At 35.7% G+C, this 18,324-nt stretch overlaps 2 protein-coding genes, 1 long non-coding RNA gene and 1 pseudogene across 3 annotated transcripts; 1 reads left to right on the forward strand and 3 right to left on the reverse strand.

Moving 5' to 3' along the window:
- Positions 1-1,690: 1,690 nt before the first annotated feature.
- LOC140816695 (BEL1-like homeodomain protein 11) lies at positions 1,691-4,065 on the reverse strand. The gene is made up of 5 exons (XM_073176102.1): positions 3,974-4,065; positions 3,211-3,530; positions 2,324-2,694; positions 2,171-2,231; positions 1,691-1,960 (listed from the first exon to the last, which is right to left on the reverse strand). The coding sequence occupies exons 2-5, from the start codon at positions 3,520-3,522 to the stop codon at positions 1,817-1,819; spliced, it is 888 nt and encodes a 295-aa protein (XP_073032203.1). The 5' UTR covers positions 3,523-3,530; positions 3,974-4,065; the 3' UTR covers positions 1,691-1,816.
- A 1,615-nt stretch (positions 4,066-5,680) lies between these two features.
- Positions 5,681-9,691, reverse strand: LOC140817271 (BEL1-like homeodomain protein 3; annotated as a pseudogene).
- Positions 9,692-11,359: 1,668 nt separating this feature from the next.
- LOC140817406 (uncharacterized) lies at positions 11,360-13,162 on the forward strand. Its single transcript, XR_012114756.1, has 2 exons — positions 11,360-12,417; positions 12,520-13,162. It is a non-coding gene; the product is annotated as an uncharacterized lncRNA (long non-coding RNA).
- LOC140817405 (thioredoxin H-type 1-like) lies at positions 12,986-14,311 on the reverse strand. The gene is made up of 3 exons (XM_073177073.1): positions 14,091-14,311; positions 13,475-13,597; positions 12,986-13,314 (listed from the first exon to the last, which is right to left on the reverse strand). The coding sequence occupies exons 1-3, from the start codon at positions 14,181-14,183 to the stop codon at positions 13,171-13,173; spliced, it is 360 nt and encodes a 119-aa protein (XP_073033174.1). The 5' UTR covers positions 14,184-14,311; the 3' UTR covers positions 12,986-13,170.
- Positions 14,312-18,324: the final 4,013 nt, after the last annotated feature.

Consider the following 18,324-nt stretch of genomic DNA (forward strand, 5'->3'; position numbering starts at 1 on the left):
AAGCCCATCTAATCAAATCTATCGTGATATCTAATCAAATCTGGCACAAGATCTCAACAAATCTTCCGAAGATTCTGAGGATCTAAACCTGCCAAAACTAGGACTCTACGATTCACCTATAAATACCAGGTTTCGTTAACTCTTTATTCATTCAATTCATACTTCACATTCTCTTAGCACACACATTCCTCTCTAAATTTTCTATTCTCTGACTTGAGCGTCGGAGGGGCTACGCCGGAACAACCTTCCGGCCCCCTTCTAACACTCTCTCTTGTGTTTCTGCATGTCGAGGTGTCTTAGCTGAGCTCCCAGGGTGAAGATCCGACCTCTCAACCATCCCTCGAAGTTTCGATCCGAGCTCCACCAGTGAAGGTCTGATCTCCCAGTTAGCATCACCGATTTTAGCAACATCACTCTGGTCTGCGCGATGAACAAGAACTAGATTCACATATATGCCAGCAATAACATTCATGCAGCCGCATCAACATTTTGAAGCCAAAGTAAGAATGCTAGTCTATATGGGATAATATCGAAAGAACTGTTGATCCAATCCTAATTGCCATATGCCTTGAAAATTATGATAGAATTATAAGAGTTTTATCTCCTGAAGTTAGGCAGGTTCCTACACGTGTCACTTTGAACTTGAAATTTTTGTGTGATTTGTCAAGCTTCTTTTAGCAATATTTATGGGTTGTCTAAATAATGTTGGATTGAACTTGTCCAGGATTGTATATATGTTTATCAACTTACCAGAACAGTAGAATCCCAGGCAGCAAAAGCAAGAATGCCTGCACATGAAACAGTCTGAGGGCAGACTTGTTCGAGTTTAGTTTCGAGCAACACCGATGCATCACACCCCTACAACTATAATAAATATAAGCATAAAATTTAGTACCAAAAATTATTAAAAAAGAGGAGGAGAAAACGAAAGCAGTCCTTATCTTGATCAGTAATATAGGCTTGTACCTGCACGAAGCAATCATGAAAATGGAGTCTAAGCAAAGAAGCAGCCATTCTCGAATCTTCAGCAATAGCATTCTCCAAGACAGACATGATGATTTCATTAGCATGTGGGCTTGAATACTGGTAGAACTCGGGTATAAGACCCGAGTAGTTCCCGAAACCCGAATTCAGAAAACCTTCTGGCATTGAGCAAGAGATCAAAACTAGCGCTATCAGGCTGGAAATTATTAACTTGAGACAACCCATTTTCGGGTAAGTTGGATTGTAAATAAGTCACTTATTTTCGAAGTTTCTTGGTGAAGTTCTTGTGCATCATTTCTTGATTTTTATAATGCTCAAATAGTCAAATTTGATCATGTTAACTAACTGCTCTTAATATATGTACCCAATCCTCAAATTACCTGTTATGGATAATATGCGACCATTTCAATTTGCACGTAGACGTAGTTTGAATGACATTAGCGTTTGAATTTTGAGACAGTGTTTCTGGTTTTATTTTCACCTGCTCCACGAATGTCATGAAAGAAAGTCACCCATGTTCTGTGGAGTTCTTCGATGTGGCCAATATATATAACTACAAATTAATTTATATCTATTAAATCGAAACAAAAAAAAAATTGAAATTTGTATAGAAATTTTTAAAATTTATAAATCACTATAACCTTCTTTGATCTGATCATGGTATTGTCATTTTAACTTAAATGTTGTATAATTTGTAACAGTGACACAATAATTTTCATTGAGCCAAATTTTTGACAAGTTAACCACTATGGTAGGCAGAGGCAGAGTATAACTTAGAATCCGAGTTATTAACACTTACCAAATACACAGATTAAGTTATATATATATATATTCAACAGAAATCCCCTGTTCCCTCGGCTGTAGAAGTCAGCAATTCATCTGATTCAATGGAAGAGTCACCAAATTCCACTTTGTACATTTGTTCTATCATGGGCTTCCACAGACGGACTCTGGCATTTATGAACCAGTTGGAAACCTGAACCACAATCATTTCAAGACAATTCCTTATATTAGATTACAAAGATCGATCCATCATCAACACGTTTTACTCAGAATTTTAGCTACTTTAACCACTAACTGGTAAAGGCACTTAAAACAGAGATTTTTATTGCAAAATCTATAAGCCGCTAAAATTTTCCCAATGTAAAGCTGAGCACAAGTCCCATTGGAATTTAAAGGAGTTCACCTGGTTCTTTGACAGGCCCGTCTGAGATGCCAAAACAAGCTTTTCAGAATCAATAGGATACCTGGAAACAAAAATATAGACTATTCACAAATATTGTCACTGAAAATGTACGTCACTTTCGATGTGCAAGATTTAAGGTGTTGAGATGCTTACGGATGAAGGAAGTGTTCGAAAAGCCAGGCACGTAGAATCATCACAGAGCTCTCCGGCAATCCCCGAATCAGCCTCCAACTCTGCGTAATTCCAAGCTGCTGCTGCAGTGTAGTTCTGTTATGTCTACTTTCTTGATCCAGCAGACTTAGTTGACCTAATCTTGAACTGAATCTTGGCATGTCTACTTCCATCTTACGTTTCGTGTCACGGATTTGAGACAATATTGTGTTTCTTAGGATGCAGAAGTGTTTGGACATGGCTTGAAGAGCAAGAGCAGTGTAAGATTTTCCAGCTCCTACCCCTGCTATTGCCTCAAAACTTGACACCAATTCCTCCGTATGATTATAGTATTCCTCGTATCTTCTCTCCACCTTAGTTTCATGGAAGAAGGATAAGAAAATGGAGGGTATATACTAGTCCCAAAGTTTTAACTATATTTATATGTAAGTTCTCCCTCTGTAATACAAATGCTAGAGTTGATTACCACAGGTGTACAAAAACTAGTTTGGAACGTTTGTGCACATTATCTATTTTATTACATATTTGAGACAAAATCAAGGCAAATAAAATAGTTGACCTTAGAGGAAATATAATTTGTTAAAAAGCTCTTTAACTGAAGTCATAACTAGAGCTTTGGCTCCTATATCCCGACATCAAGTTCAAACTAGACGAACCAAACTCTAATTTCAGCCGATATCAGCATAAAATAGTTGATCTTTTGAGCTTTGATTGAGAAGTCAGCTCTTTCTTGTCGAAGGAGAAAAATCATGCAATTAATTTTTTGAAGAATGTTTCAGTTCAAGCTTGAACACATGAATATGGCACGTGGAATGGCCAAGATGTTTAAATTTTAGCCGGACTAAAAATGCTTAAAAGGTTGTATTAACCTCTTGTAGTAATGCAAGAAGCTTTAGAAGATGAACACAAGATCCAGGTTTCTCAGACAGTTCTTCATTGTACCCGAAAGATCCACTTTTGCTGCGGCGGGATAATTTCTCCACATATTTCTTGTTGCTAATATCAATTTCCTTGCTTCCAATATTAACCATTTCTTCAAGGAGGGTCTGAGCTGGTTTCAGGTACTTTGAGCTTCCAATTGCAGCGGATGGGATAAAAGCACATCCAGTTCCAGCAAAACAATAATCACTTGCGGTTCTGTGGAGCCCGGCATTATTATAAATGATGTAACCGGGATCCATGACCGAGCCTAAAGAAAGTGAAAGCCCCTGAGCTTGGTGGGATGCTGTTGTTTCAAGAAGATTCACAGACCTTGTACCATGTCTTAAATCAGATTCATTTGATAATTGTGGGGCATGGAGAAGGTCTACATGTCTGGGCATTCTTTCATCAAGAGATTGAATGTTTAAAGGTAGAGAGTAAGATTGTGTTCCACAAGCAACAAAATTCTGGTTTTCAAACTGATTTTAATCTGCCATGGAGTTTGAAAATAAGAATTGATGCAGATTTGAGTTTGAAGGCGAGTCTTCTGATACCATTTCCAAACATTTACAGGATTATGCAGTTTGATTATTGTTGGTTTTGAAAATAATATGGATCTTGATCAGAAAACTTGCACGAAAAATAATGCAGACATTCGTTGGGATATGAAAGTGAAGAAACGGGTTGGCAAAATGTGAAGAACAAAAATACCTCTTTCAGACTTTAGTTCATTCCATAGGAAAGCAATGATTCTCTCTAATGCCGCAATATTTTCTTTTTCTTTCTTTCTTTTTTTCCTGATGTCCACGGTACACTATATCAGCAAGCTGTAAGCTATAAAAGCTTGATCAACAGACCTCTGTCAGGACTTGATAAAAGAATCATAGCTTTTAAACAAGTAAACATGCAGGGAGGAGGGTAGATGAGATCCTATCTATTGTGGACACTATTTCGTTTTATTTTAACGGTAAGATCTTGCTATACAGTACAATTCAAAAAAAAAAGTGGGTCCTATATATGCATGGACAAATATTAGCCATCAATCCTATCATAGGGCAATGCCCACACTAGGGAAAAGTTTCAAAAAAATAATTTTTCTATCCTACTCCCTGTAGTTTCTCACCATTAGATATGAAATTTTAAACTTTGGATGATCAAGACAACGCCTGACTGTGAATTTTCATTAAAATGCGAGGTCCTATAGTGATGCTGAGACATGACAGATGTATTTGAGATCAAACATAGATTTAGCGGAAAACCGTCCCTTTTATCCAATCTCTCAGCTTTAATGGGTTTTAATGGCTGCGGTTAAATTCTTTGGGACAATAAAAAAAGCACTGCCATACCCTAATCTTATCTCTCATACGACAAATCGCACAGCAGAAAATAGCCAATATGATAAATTTGTTTCTGCTGAGATAAAGTAACCTGTCTTTTGCACCCTCCTAGTTTTAACAGTCTGGTTTGTGGATCTTTTTAACATGTTGGAATATCTAGCATGAAGATTGGAAACTCTTATTTGATTATTTACTTTTCGAAATTTCAGAACCATACTTAGTATAAAAACTCGGAACTGGCTTGGACTCCAGAGAAACGCACTCTGCGTTAATCTTTTAAATCTTATTCAAGGACAACTTAAGATCCTTGGCGCTCAAACTAAGGAGGCTGATGAAAACCCTTCTTTATTTGTTGTACTGCTGAGATTGGTATTTGCTGGATAAAAGGGGCTGGATAGTTTTAGTACAAACATAGTTTCCACTTTTGTCTCTTTGTCTGTACCGTTGCCAGCCTCTGTTTTGTTGTTTTCTTTCTAAATTAAATTCCGAGGCCCACTCACTGATTAAAGTATCTGAACAATCTGAATGGCCTTGTGATTTTCAAAAGGAAAGTTCATACGCACAGGCACGATTCATTCTCCACCACAAGAATCAAGATTTCAATTTTCTACAGGAGTAAAAGAGATCCCTTGGGGTTATTAGATTCATATCCTATTGATACTGAGATCAAAATCTTCACAAAAACTACAGAACTCGTATTATGTCAAATTTCCACATACTGAATGAAAGAAATTTTTTCTTTCTGCAGAGACACCAGCACTGCACACGGACTGTGGTTCTATTGAGAAACTGCACAAGACATTTAACTATTCATGACAATAATTATTAAGGAAACAACTTTGCAGCGATCACTGACAATGTTAAGAAACAGTCGTATAATTGAATGGTTGCATGCCCTTTTTATTTTCTGCAGTTCTTTCTCTGCTGTATATAATGCATATTCGTCAGCTGTTCCATGTCTTATCGTAACAACCAAATAAAAGCTGTGAATTATCGGAATACGAAGCGACATACTCCACCCACGCACTATTTTAGCCCATGAAAAGGAATAACAACATCAGTTACTTCCTCACCATCACTTCAATATAATATTTGTCTCTAATCTAATATAAACAGAATATTTGCTTTACAAACAATGTTGGTTGGACCATGCTATACAATGGAGCATCCAGTATCAACACAAGATACACACACGGAGCTTTTCTTTGTTATTTTACTCAAAATTATTGAAGAAGCCAAATACCTCTATATTTCCTGTATGTGTGCGCTGTCTTTGAAACAATATCTAATCCACCTAAAAAGTATCATAATACAAAATCAGACAACGGGTTCGGATTAACAAACCCGGGCTGATGATTTATGGTATCCTCATCATAGTATTCCAATTTGTCCACTCCCATAGAAGAAGATTCAGCATCGTTACCTTTCAATTTATTTTCAACCGATATTGGCTGAAAATCTCTCTCACTATAAGTATACCCGAGGGCAAGGGACACATGATTTCTCGTTGAACCACACAAGATCATATCATTGTGTCTTGAATCTTCATTAATGTGTTGTTTCTGCAAATGAGTTAACCCATAATTAATCTCATTTTCTCGAAAAACTCCTGCCTCATAGCACAACTCTGCTCTAGAAAAAACGGTGTGCCTCGACTCAATGGAGTGCGCCCAGCTTTTGCCATCTGAAGCAGCCGATATTAAGCTTTCTTGAAGCCCTTCCTCTGTGTCTTTAAGTGAAGAGACCTCTTGAGTTACCCGTGCATCTTCTGGTGAAGATTTGGGTTCAGTTTCTGCATCCGCAAACTCCTCCTTGTATATATCCTCAATCATCGGTTTCCAAAGTCGGACCCTAGCATTGATAAACCAGTTTGCGACCTGATTTAAGAAAGCTTATGAAAACTGATACTTTGATACAATACCGTTCATGCTAAGGCATTCGTTAGTCTCTAGACTATGGCAGCTTTTGCTGGCGTATGTGTATTTACCTGGCTTCTGGTTAATCCTGTCTGCCTTGCAAGAATGCTTTTCTCCGTGTCTTTCGGATAACTGTGCAAGCGTTGACCAAACATTAGAGTTAGGAGCAGCCTTCATGGAGTCGTTCCCAGTGCCAATAAGAAGTAACAAGAGGAAAAACATACGGGTGAAGAAAATGCTCGAAAAGCCATGCACGGAGTACTGAAACGGCAGTTTCAGGCAAGCCTCTCTGTGGCCTCCAAGGTTGTGTCATTATACCGAACTGCTGAACTATCTTTTGTTGCCTGAGTTTCTCGTCCACATAGCGTAGGCGGGATAATACTCCTGGACCATGTGAATTAGCATCTTGCTCCCCTAAGTTATTTTGGGTATCTTGAATTTGCTTCTTGATTGCATCACGCAAGCTACGGAACTGTCTGGATATTGTTCGAAGGGCAAGAGCCAAGTATTGTTTGGCGACACCACTGCCCAGCAAACATGTCAAATGATGAAATCACGGCTTGCATTTGATGGCTGTATTGTTTGTATCTTTTGTCAACCTACAACAGAAACAAATAACAAAGAAATTCCCAAACTAGTGTTCCTCGTAGGACAATAAGGAGCAAGAAAACAGCTTATACAAAACAAACTTAAGCCAAGGTGGATATGAAATCTAATCGAGAAGATGTTTGAGTACACACAACAAACATAAACAACATAGATTATGGCCATACCTCTTCTAACATGGAGACAAGATTTGTCATCTTATTCTGCAGATTATGGCGCTCAGAAGGTGAATGTGAAATATCAGGTGCCTTTGTAGTTGATTCATGAAATATCAGCAAAAGGTTCACCCACTCTTGCACCTATCTCTTTTGAGCCATCTGGACCAAGTATTTTTTATTCTTACCTTTTCCTAATGTTTCTAGAGCTCTATGAACATTCACCACTTCATCTAGTAAATCTTGAGCTGCCTTCAGATACTTGGAGTTGCACAATGTTCCCGAAGATTCTGGTGTCTGATATAGAAATGGCCAAGAAATTGTGTCTTTGGAGCTAATCAAGTTCTGAAAATCGTTCACTTCGTATTTCACTGCATCTTGGTTCCCTTGAGGCAAATCAAATGACAGGTATTCGACATTCTTAAGGTTGATTCTTTGAGAAAGATGGACCTCTGATTGCAAAACATGGGAACTTAACAGGGAACAGAGACTCGAGTTTGCGTACCGATTCATATTCGAAGTCATCTGATCCAGTGACTGTTCCTGAGATCCCAAACTAAGACATAAGCCATGGCTTAAAGATTTTTGTTTAGGGCCATGGCCGTGCTCTAGTTCGTTAGAAAGTGCATGGGGATTTACCGCTACTGTATCACAATCTGAAAATCGCCACATGAAATTCAGTTGTGTATCAACTTGCCGCACATCTGTGGGAAAACCCGTTGGAGGTACAAGTGTCATTTCACCACTACTTCGTATATAATTGTTTTCAGCATGGTCATGAGCCAATATAGAGCTAGCGGACAACAAATTCAAGCAGGATTCCGAAACAGAAGGCTGGCTTACGTATGCTTTATTATTAGGAAGACCGGATGAAGGATAAGAAATGAGCTTCTGACTTAGTGAATACGTGGTAGGCAGTATGTCTTCTTCATTGCTTGCATTTGAATAAAAGGAAGCCATGTTTTTCCAGTGAAGCTTCAAAAATTTGCCGTGCCAGTTGACGAACACCGAGCGGAATGCAAACCATCACAGCTGAGCAAACAAACTATAGAGAGGAAATTGATGAAAACCACCGAAAGAGGGTGACAGAAAAACTGTGGCAGATGTAATAATGTCATATAACCTTTACCAGACAGTCAAAAATTGAAAATTTGAAGGAAACAGGCTTAGAGAAGACAGAAAAAGAACACAAACTACAGTTAAAGAAATAAATACAATATCTTAACTCAGTTTCACAAAAGAGGTACCTAAAAGAGCAAGAGTTCATCTTTGTTTGATCGAATATAAGAGGCCACCATGAATCAACTTTAACATGCAATTCAGGCAACCAACAATAACCCACATAAGAAACATTTCCTTCATATGCTCAGATCATCGCAAACTAGTATCAAGAAACAGGAAAATAAATAAGAAAAAGCCCAGATACTCAAATACCTGAAAAAAGTTTTCGTGAGCCTTATATTTGGAAGAAGGGAATTCGCTACAGAGTGATCGAAGAAAGAGCCTCAAATTGGCTCACAAAGGCCAAGTCTTCTCAACAAAAGGAGACAAAACTTACACCCGTGCAAATACACCAACCCTCCTTATCATTGAAACAATGAAACCAACCAAATATAAATAATCAGAAGAGATCATTCAATAAAAAGAAAGGATAATAATTATGACACTCCAACCCCAATATGAAATTCATATAAAAACAATGACTTCCTTTTCAATTATGCCCCCTTTCTCACGTGAAGACAAGTTACCAGCCCAAGACTGCCTCGTAACTTTTCTCAGAAAATAATCAATCTTGTCAAACTGCCAAAATGGTTGGTCTGCAGTTGTTTGTAGATGCTGTTAGCCACACACTAGGCTGTTAGCTTAGAGTTTAAAGGCGTAACCACCTGTTGGTGGACCTAAAAATGGGTCTTAAATCTCCATTAGAAGAAGCACAGGTTTTTCAATAGTTGGTAAAGTTTATTTTATAACATGGGATTTGGCTGTATTTTGGCATGAGAAAGAGAACAGGTACACACGATGAATATTTTGTTATTTTTTCATGAATGCTGTTGACTTCATTTTTTCTGCAATTACTTTCGTTGGTTATTTCTAATAAAATTTTTGGTGCAAAAAATGAACATCACGCAAATGAAAACCGAGAAGACAAGATTGGAGCTGTATTTATTCTTTATATGACAACAAACAAGTAGAAAAAATAGGTTTTCTTTGCGTAGGTGGCTGCCAAAGGAATCTTAACACGTAGTCATGCATAAAAACATTGTCAATTGCAGACGAATGTACGATACTATCAACACAATCTTCCAATGTTTTAAATTTTCAGTCACTTTCTGGTGCCACCCCAGACATATAAAGACAACAAAAGCCAAAATTTCCTACTAGGTAATGGGTAACGTCCATTCAAAGCCTCTATCGTTAAGAAAAAAAAATCGACAACAGGAAACAACAAGATATACCAGCTTTAATTTATACTGTCTTAAATAAATGTGAGTCTAACATAAAAATTTACTTGAAATCTTCAATATTATTCTCCTCCAGGTGGGTCATTAATGCTACAATACAATCCATGAAAAACCACCATGAAATTTGCATCAATGTTGGCTGTTTAAAATGGTAAAGATTCAAGATTCATCCCACTTATCCATTAAAATGAATTTTCAAAATCATAAAGCTCGAGGTACTGAGAGACAGGTTGAATCCAAATTAAGCTAAGATTTATCTACCCCGTGGGTTTTGCAATGCCATATAGGGGCAGATCAGCAATCAACATTGATAAATTGCTTTTATAAACAGGCAATTTCTGTCTCTATCTATCTCTTCAGGTCCAAAACGGCCCAGAATCAAAGTCCACAATTTGGCAATCAACATTGGTTTTTCCTCGTGATTGAAGGAAAAAATTGAAGTGGAGATAAAATACAGTGGACGAAGCAAAGATTATTTCCAAGTTGCAACTAATAATCTATAGCTAGTTTGGAACTCATGTCTGAAAATATATCAAACAAAATTTATGTCGTCTGAACCAAGTTGCTTCCCGAATTTCTCAAGTGCGAGAGAATATATTGCTTTCCTTTTCATTGATGTTTCTGAAGCCACCAACTTGACCGCCGGCATAGCATAAACTATACTATAATAAATAAACATCACCAAATTGCATTTCCATTCCCTATCTTTGCCTTAATTGATAGGGTAATTTGTAAGGCAAGCATGCCCATACAATTGAATTGATTACTTCATTAACAACAGAGTATGGTACCCAAACATGCCCCATCAATTTGGTGAACCTTAGAAGTTCAGACAAGGTGTTTAGTCTATAGGAGACTCCAAAAGAGCCATTTAAAAGGAGCAAATATCAATATCCGTTTATAGTTTTTTCCAGTCTATCCGATCACATGCGAAAGCTATATAGAATCCCAATCCTTGATGAAACAAAACTGATAACTATTAAGAATTTTCCCCAAGATAGTTCTGTTACCGCAGAAAGACTGTGACATTTGGACGTTAGTTCTCCCAACTCATTCTCTAGTTGAGACTAGAGAGAACTTTGGCCTCTCTATTAGTAGTTCCTTCAATCATGGTTCAATATAAAAAGGATCCCATATATTGTATTTCTTTAGTTTATTTTTTATAATGGTTGTGTGAAGAATGCACAAGCATATGTTTCCTTTATGTGCTGATAACAGTGCCAATAACAGAAGCCAGTAGGCAAAGCAGCAGATGAATTGTTAAGACTTTCAAAATATGTCGCTTCCTAACAAACAAAACTTAGAGATAGTCCATAGAATGTCAAGGTACTAGTTTCAAAAGCAGCAAATGTATATGTGCCTGTAAATTATTAAAAAATATTCCTGTCGGTAATTACCTAGATAGGCCAAAGATTAAAGAGGTATCTTCTAAAATCTGACGGAGATTGTGAGGAGGAACAAAGAATACTTGAGTGGCAGCATTATTTGCTGAGACCAACAGCTTCTCTCTTCTAGTTCCAGCATGTTTAGAAAGAAAGCCAACTGCACAATATTGCACACAATTAGTCTTTATAATTGAGCAGTTAAAGAAGAACCATGGTAATCAAATATTACCAAATGTGAACTCATTAGTATAAACCGAATGCCGAAATAGCTGCTACTACTGCAGATGGCCCAGGAACTGGAATAACGGGTATATCTTTATCCACACACAGCTTGGCCTACACCCACATCCAAAAGGAACATAAGTGCACGAAGTCAATAAAAATAAATCAGCTTGATGAGTTTTTAATCTCTTGCAGCACATGTAGGCATTCCAAAGGAAGACTATGAATAAACATTTGTGCATGTGTGTATATGTCTATGGATATGCAAACAAGCATGTCACACTTGAACAAGTGACTCACCAGCTCCACACCAGGATCGCTGATGCTTGGAGTTCCAGCATCACTAATCAGTGCCGCAATTTCTCCATCTTGCAATCTCCTAAGAACTACTTGTGCTTGTTGAGATTCATTAAATTTGTGATAACTCAACTGAAAATCTAAATCATAGAATCAGAAAATATCTCATGTACAAGTATAATAATTCATTTGAAAAGAACTTTCTAAAAGAAAAAGAAAGAAACGGGCGGGAATTCTGCTAGTATAGCATTTGTGAAACTCAAATTTTTTTAAAGTAATTTTTGGGTCATTCATAGTCATAGCTAGAGAGAATGGATTGGAGAAAAAAGATAACGAAAGGGTGTGAGAGTGTGTAGTAGATGTTCCATATAAATTGAATTAAGTTATTGAGAGTCTCACGTCTACAAAATAATTCGTTGCTGGAATGGATTGGCTAGAATACCATTGATTCTCCTGCTGCCACAAAAACTTCAAGATGAAGAAGAACCCTCCTAAAGTAAAATAGATCAAGGCTTACAGATGGTTGCACAGCAAGGACGTGACACGGGTAGGAAGTGCTATCATCATTCATCCCCTTTTTTATGCTTCACTTCTACTTGATTCAATTGCAGCGAGCTATCTCACCTTGGCATTGTTTTAACTTATAAGGATTCAACATTCGAAATAACCGGACAGATATGATAGGTATGTGATAGAGAACACTCTGGTCTCTGAAGGCCATCAAGAAAATTGATAAAGTCGGAGTTGATTGGGAGGCAAGGCACCATGCCAAAAGGTTCTTCTTCCTCCCTGATTATTGCTAGCTTTGAAACGTTTTGTTTCGTACTATTTCGGTTTATATTCAACAGTGACTGACCCATATTACAATATTGGACAGGATGAAGGGAAAGAAGGCCAAGTTACAGGGAGAAGCAGCAAAGGAGCTGGAACAGAGCATTCACATGGTCAGAGTTCTCCACCAAGATCCCTCACTGCCAAAGATCAAGGTCCAAGTTTCCCAGCAGCAAACCAAGAACAACCGCATGGAGGAATAATTCGATGCAGTTGTGCTATTTTTTATATTTTATTTTACTTTCCCGGTTTCCTTTTACGACGAGTATAATGAAATTGAATTTTACATTGATCTCCTACTAATTCTGTCGAAATTGAACAGTCATCACAAGTTCATATAGTTGAACAAGTACACACGATTGATATTTCGTTTCTTTTAAACTTATAGTACACGTTTATGCTTGATAATGTATCTCAATGGCTGTCTATGGTTATATGTATATAACTTTCAATTATTTGGTGTCACAATGAAATCGCCACCCTCTAATTCTTGAACTTGTAAAGAGAAGACAAGAACACAAATACCAAGAAGATTCCATTACACAACAAGTATCATCCAAGTAATAACGACATATTACAAGATTATTATAACTATGGAATCGAACTTATTATAAAGATTATTATAATTATGAAATCAAATCAAACTTATTAAAAGTGCCAACAAGCCACATTTAACTGTAATCTTGATGCAGCTCCCTCAAGCCGTAATGAAGGAGCCATACTTGTTGATCTTTTCCTGCAGCTCTTCCTTCTTTGCTCCCACGAGCCTGTCCACTTCCTTCCCCTCTTTGAAGAACAGAAAAGTTGGCATTGCCTGTACTTGGAATTCCTTTGCAACATCCTGAATAAATTTGTACCAAATTAGCAATGTAATGATTATGATTATGAATGCAATTAGACGAAGTTGAAATTGAACAACGTATTTTTCTGAAACCAAATTTAGAACAAAATTCAAAAAGAAGCCGAATAACAATGCAAATTGCACGCAAAGTAGATATTACCTCAAGTTCATCAACATCAACCTTCAAGAATAAAACATGGGTTCTTTTCTTCGCAATCTCTGCCAAGATCGGGGCTATGAAACGGCACGGTCCGCACCATGAAGCTGTAAAATCGACAACCACCTGAACAGAACATTTTTGTTTCTGGCGTTAACAGATTGAAACAACATTAATATATAGAACGTCAGTGCCAAAACAGCTAAAATGTTTTAACAAGGAGTTTCGATCATGCTCTCTAGCGTTCTTGCCAATGCAGCAATTTTTTGAGACCTCGGAGTAAACTCTCTGATAAAACGTACTGCAAAAGCCAAACTTATCCTGCTGATACTTAAACCATACATAATTTTCGAAAACCAACATAAGCCATGGACTGAAATTTTTGTTAAATCAGTGTATTGTTTTTGGCCATTTTAAACATTGATATCATATCATCATTAAAAAAAATCAATCAAACAATTCAGTTATACCACCCAAAAAAGAAGGATATATAAAAATACGAAAGAGTCCTGTGACAAATCTTTCACCGAATTATGATTATCATCAAAGAAAATGAATCAATAAAAAGCAAATAATGAATCATCTTCAAATAAGGAATCCAAAAGAGCAAAAAACGTACGAGCTTTTTACTATCGAGACCCTTCTGAAACTGATCCTTCCACTGCTGGACGGAGTGGCATCCGATGACTTGTCCCTCTACTTCCGAAGCCATTTCGCAGGTTTTTTCCTCAAAAAGTAAACCCAAATTCAGAATAATTGTGAGCTAACCGTTTGTATGAATGAACAAAGAGAAGTGAAACTGTCCTTTATATAGGGGAAACGAGACGATGTGGATTGACCAAAAGTCGACATTTATTAAACTTGATCACGACGCCTCTCGGCTGCGTGACGTGTGGTGGGACATATCTTAACATTTCTTGGAGATTCCTCGTAAACGGACTAGATTCACCGACACAATTCACACGTCAAGTGATTCTACCTCTTACCTTCTTACTTTAAAAAAAAAAATTCTTTAACTTCTACTTTAATAATTAGTTTTAAATTTAGGATTTTATTGGTTCTAAATCATCGACTCAAAATCCCAATTTTATTTGATTGTATCAGATTTAGTTTTATTATGAACTCGTGTAATCAAATTAATTACGAATAAAGCTATCAAAAAATTAATTACGAATAAATAATATTTATGTGTGTAAATGTTTAATTAATTTATATATTGCTCGTCTTTTTAAAAAAAACAGTATGATTCGTTTATACTCATCTATCTCTTGCCATTAGACAAGGGTCCTAGGAAAATTTAGGATTATTTGGAACAAGCATTCGAGCATTAAAAAGTTATTATTTGTGTGGTCTTGAGTTCAAATTTTACTTATATAGATAGTAGTTATATTAGTCATGGATTTGGATCCTCTACTGTGTTGAAAACACAGCACCAAGTGATGTGCACTTTTCATACGAGATGATCACATGATCATCTCGTGTAATTTGAAAATTTATTAAATTTATCACATATGGTGTTATGTCCTCAAGATGATCACGTGATCATCTCGTGTAAAAAATGCACATCACCAAATGTTGATTTTCAACACAGTAGAGGATCCAAATCCATTAATCATTGCTCTAATTAAAAGGTGGTAGGTAGTGGCCATCTAGGCTATGTCTCGGCGGTTTTTTTTTAACTAATATATATATATTTTGTTTATCCCGGTATTTCTTCAATAATTTATCTATATATGATTCAAACTCAAAATCAATGACATAGTTTTTCCCTTTATACGAGTAACGATTATTTGAACACTGATATTAATTGGATAGAAAATTCTCTCAACCTCGTTGTTTAAAAAATACTACATTATTTTAATAAAATCATACACGAACTAAACCCTTACATGTAGCATCAATGTAATACACTTTGAATCAGATGCACTCGACGAAATTAGAACCACTGCTCTTTTCTAGAACATATTCGCCATCTCTGCGCTAATACACCGGGTGTTGTCTTCATGCATTGCCGGAGAACCGCACATCGAGTGGCTCATGTATTGGCTACTAGAAGTTTGCTTACTGGATGTCCGTTGGTGTTTTTGATTGTGGTTCCCCACTCTATTAGCAATGTTGTAAATCAGGATTTCTTATCTTGTCAAACTAATTATCTTTTTTATTTTAAAAAAATGGAATACACCTTTTGAATGGCCAATTGTTCCGTTTATATGTGATACAAAAAGTAGAAACTTTACCGTGATGCGCAAAACGTGTTCAGAATATTACATTTGCGGCTATAAAACGATCGAAGTAAAAGTTGCAACTAGTTGTCTTTCGCAGCTATATGGACGGTTTAATTCTTTGTTGCTTCCGGTTTTGAAATTCCCAATAATTTGCAAGCGACATTTGAGAATCGGGATGACAATTTCACACGTGGTTCACCCGGCAGGTTCACAGCCATTTATTGGGTTCAGTTTGAGGAAAACAATTTCTCGAACCCAACGGGTTAGGGAAACCCCGACCCTTAAACGTATCCATCTAGGATGGTTACCGTCCCGTTTCCAGGTCGGGTTAAGTCGTTTTGTTTTTTAAAAATTATTATTTGTTAATAAACATTTAAAGAATAAAAAAGATTATAAAAAATGGCTTGCACTTAAATAGCTATAACTACATAGTATAACTATATAAGTTACCGACGTATCCTTTTTTAATGTAGATGAATCGAAGCTCAGTAATTAGCTTATCTTTACATGCTTACTTTTAGGAGTGATATTGCTCAATCACTTACATTTTCTCCCGTCGTTCCGAATTTTCTCTCGGTTTTGTCTTCTTCTTCTTCTTATCACTTTTAATATCTTGGGTTCGGGTTACAGCTTTTGATCAATCATTGAGCAAACATTGGACTTCCAAATTTTTCGTTCTTAAGCTAGAGCATCTCTCATATAATTTATTTACTCTGATACTAAAATTTTGCTCCACTACAACAGTTGAAACGGAGCAAGATTAAAATTTTTGTCATGATAAACAAAATTGGATATGCTTGTGTTTTTTGCGACCACCATCGCAATATGTCAATAATATTCTCATCTGCATCCCTAAAATCAAATGCAGCGGTAAGATAATTCTTAAGTTCCTGGTCGAAAATTGAGGATCCTCCACACGTTTTATATGTTCTTCAATAAAAAAGTTGTGTTTTAGTAAGTTTGGAAGTGATATTACTGGTGATAATTGATTGTGCTTTATGTGGAACAATTTATGTATAATATTTGATGTTATGAATATCATATAAATGAGTTCTAATATTAAACAAATCATGAGATAGATGAAATTTTTTCCGTAATATGGTCTAAAGAATCATAATATAAAATTGACATTTCTTGTAAACCATCCAATTTAAACGTAGAATCTAAAACAAAAGAACATAAAAGTATTTGAGGAATTTTAAAATATATTTTTCTCATTTTTCTTTCGTAACATACAAACAATAAATTAAAACATCATCACTAGATTTAATATGTTAGATAAAAATATATGCAATGTAGCAAAAATATGTTAAAACTAAATGAGAAATAAGATAATAAACAGTACTTGATGATTGATAACTAATATCATTAAACACTAAAATTTCACAAAAACTTGTGCATATATTTCATTGATTTGAAAACAAATAAATACAACGAGCTCAAATATATTGATAAAAAGTATACATAATAATAATTATTATTCAATATATGATAATAACCATTTATATATTAAATTCCAAGGTATTGAAACATCTCATGCAAACTGTTAGACATCATACGATTGATTTTGTAAATTTACCACATTGTTTCATAACTTGGGATTTTGTCCATATATAATCAAGTACAAGCTTAATTGTTTTCATATACAATTCAAATTTTTTTAGATTATCTTAAACATACAAATTTAAAATATTACATGTGCAATACAGGAAAAAATATCACGTAGTGATTGTTCACATATTTAATAAGCTCACTAATACTAGAAGTATTTACATTACAATTATCAAAAGAAATTAAAAAAATTGAGAAATTAAACTATATTCTTTAAAAATGGGGGAGAGTTCATTAAATCTCAGGACCCGCACCATAATCGATTGTTGACCCGCTTAACCGTGTTTAACACGTCTCAACTGGGCAGGTATAATACGAAGTCGAGTTTAAACCTGGAAATGACTAGACCTGTTGTCATCCCTACATACAAAAATTTACATAATGGAAAGAATATTATTATTCCGAGTTTAAACCTAGCAATGACCCGACCCGTTGTCACGCCTAATTGCTACTAGTGATGACAATTTCCTCCAACTCGACCCGAATGGAGGAGGGTGTGGAGAGAATTTTTTACTCGATTAAATAAACGAGTAATAGGCGATGAGGATTGAGGCGGATGAGCTAATATCATGCTCATCGCACCCGAATGATTTATTTATATATATATAATATATATATATATATATATTAGTTTGTGCTATCTTTTTCTTTTCTTAGTGTACCAAATTGATAAATAAGTATGTTTATCGAATAAATTAAAAAGCTTAATTGATTATATATATATATATATACTATATGGATTGAGAACAATAAATAGATATGAGACCTATATATCAATCTACTCATTTCATAATACTATTATACTATATATCTCTCATGTAATGTCTCATATAATTTTTTGCCATAAAATTATTAGTATAAAGAATTGTAGGATAATGAATTTTGTTATATTTTATATGATGTTTAGTTTGCTATTTTTTTTTTATCTTTATTCCTTTTCTTATTGTTCTTTTAAAAATTTGATAAATGTATATGTGTGTTGGATGGAACAAATAAAATTATAATTAGTATAAAAAA

The sequence above is a fragment of the Primulina eburnea genome, chromosome 16 (genome assembly GCF_022965805.1).
Source record: "Primulina eburnea isolate SZY01 chromosome 16, ASM2296580v1, whole genome shotgun sequence".
Taxonomy (NCBI): domain Eukaryota; kingdom Viridiplantae; phylum Streptophyta; class Magnoliopsida; order Lamiales; family Gesneriaceae; genus Primulina; species Primulina eburnea.

Bases quoted from the DNA above. Each gene is read 5' to 3' on its own strand.
- LOC140816695 (XM_073176102.1), bottom strand. From the start codon at position 3,522: ATGGATCCCGGTTACATCATTTATAATAATGCCGGGCTCCACAGAACC. The intron at 2,695-3,210 runs GTTAATACAACC...CATGAAACTAAG, and splicing joins TTCTTGCATTACTACAAGAG to GTGGAGAGAAGATACGAGGA. The intron at 2,232-2,323 runs GTAAGCATCTCA...TTTTGTTTCCAG, and splicing joins TTCGAACACTTCCTTCATCC to GTATCCTATTGATTCTGAAA.
- LOC140817405 (XM_073177073.1), bottom strand. From the start codon at position 14,183: ATGGCTTCGGAAGTAGAGGGACAAGTCATCGGATGCCACTCCGTCCAG. The intron at 13,598-14,090 runs GTACGTTTTTTG...TGTTCTGTTCAG, and splicing joins GTCTCGATAGTAAAAAGCTC to GTGGTTGTCGATTTTACAGC. The intron at 13,315-13,474 runs GTAATATCTACT...AAATTTATTCAG, and splicing joins TTGATGTTGATGAACTTGAG to GATGTTGCAAAGGAATTCCA.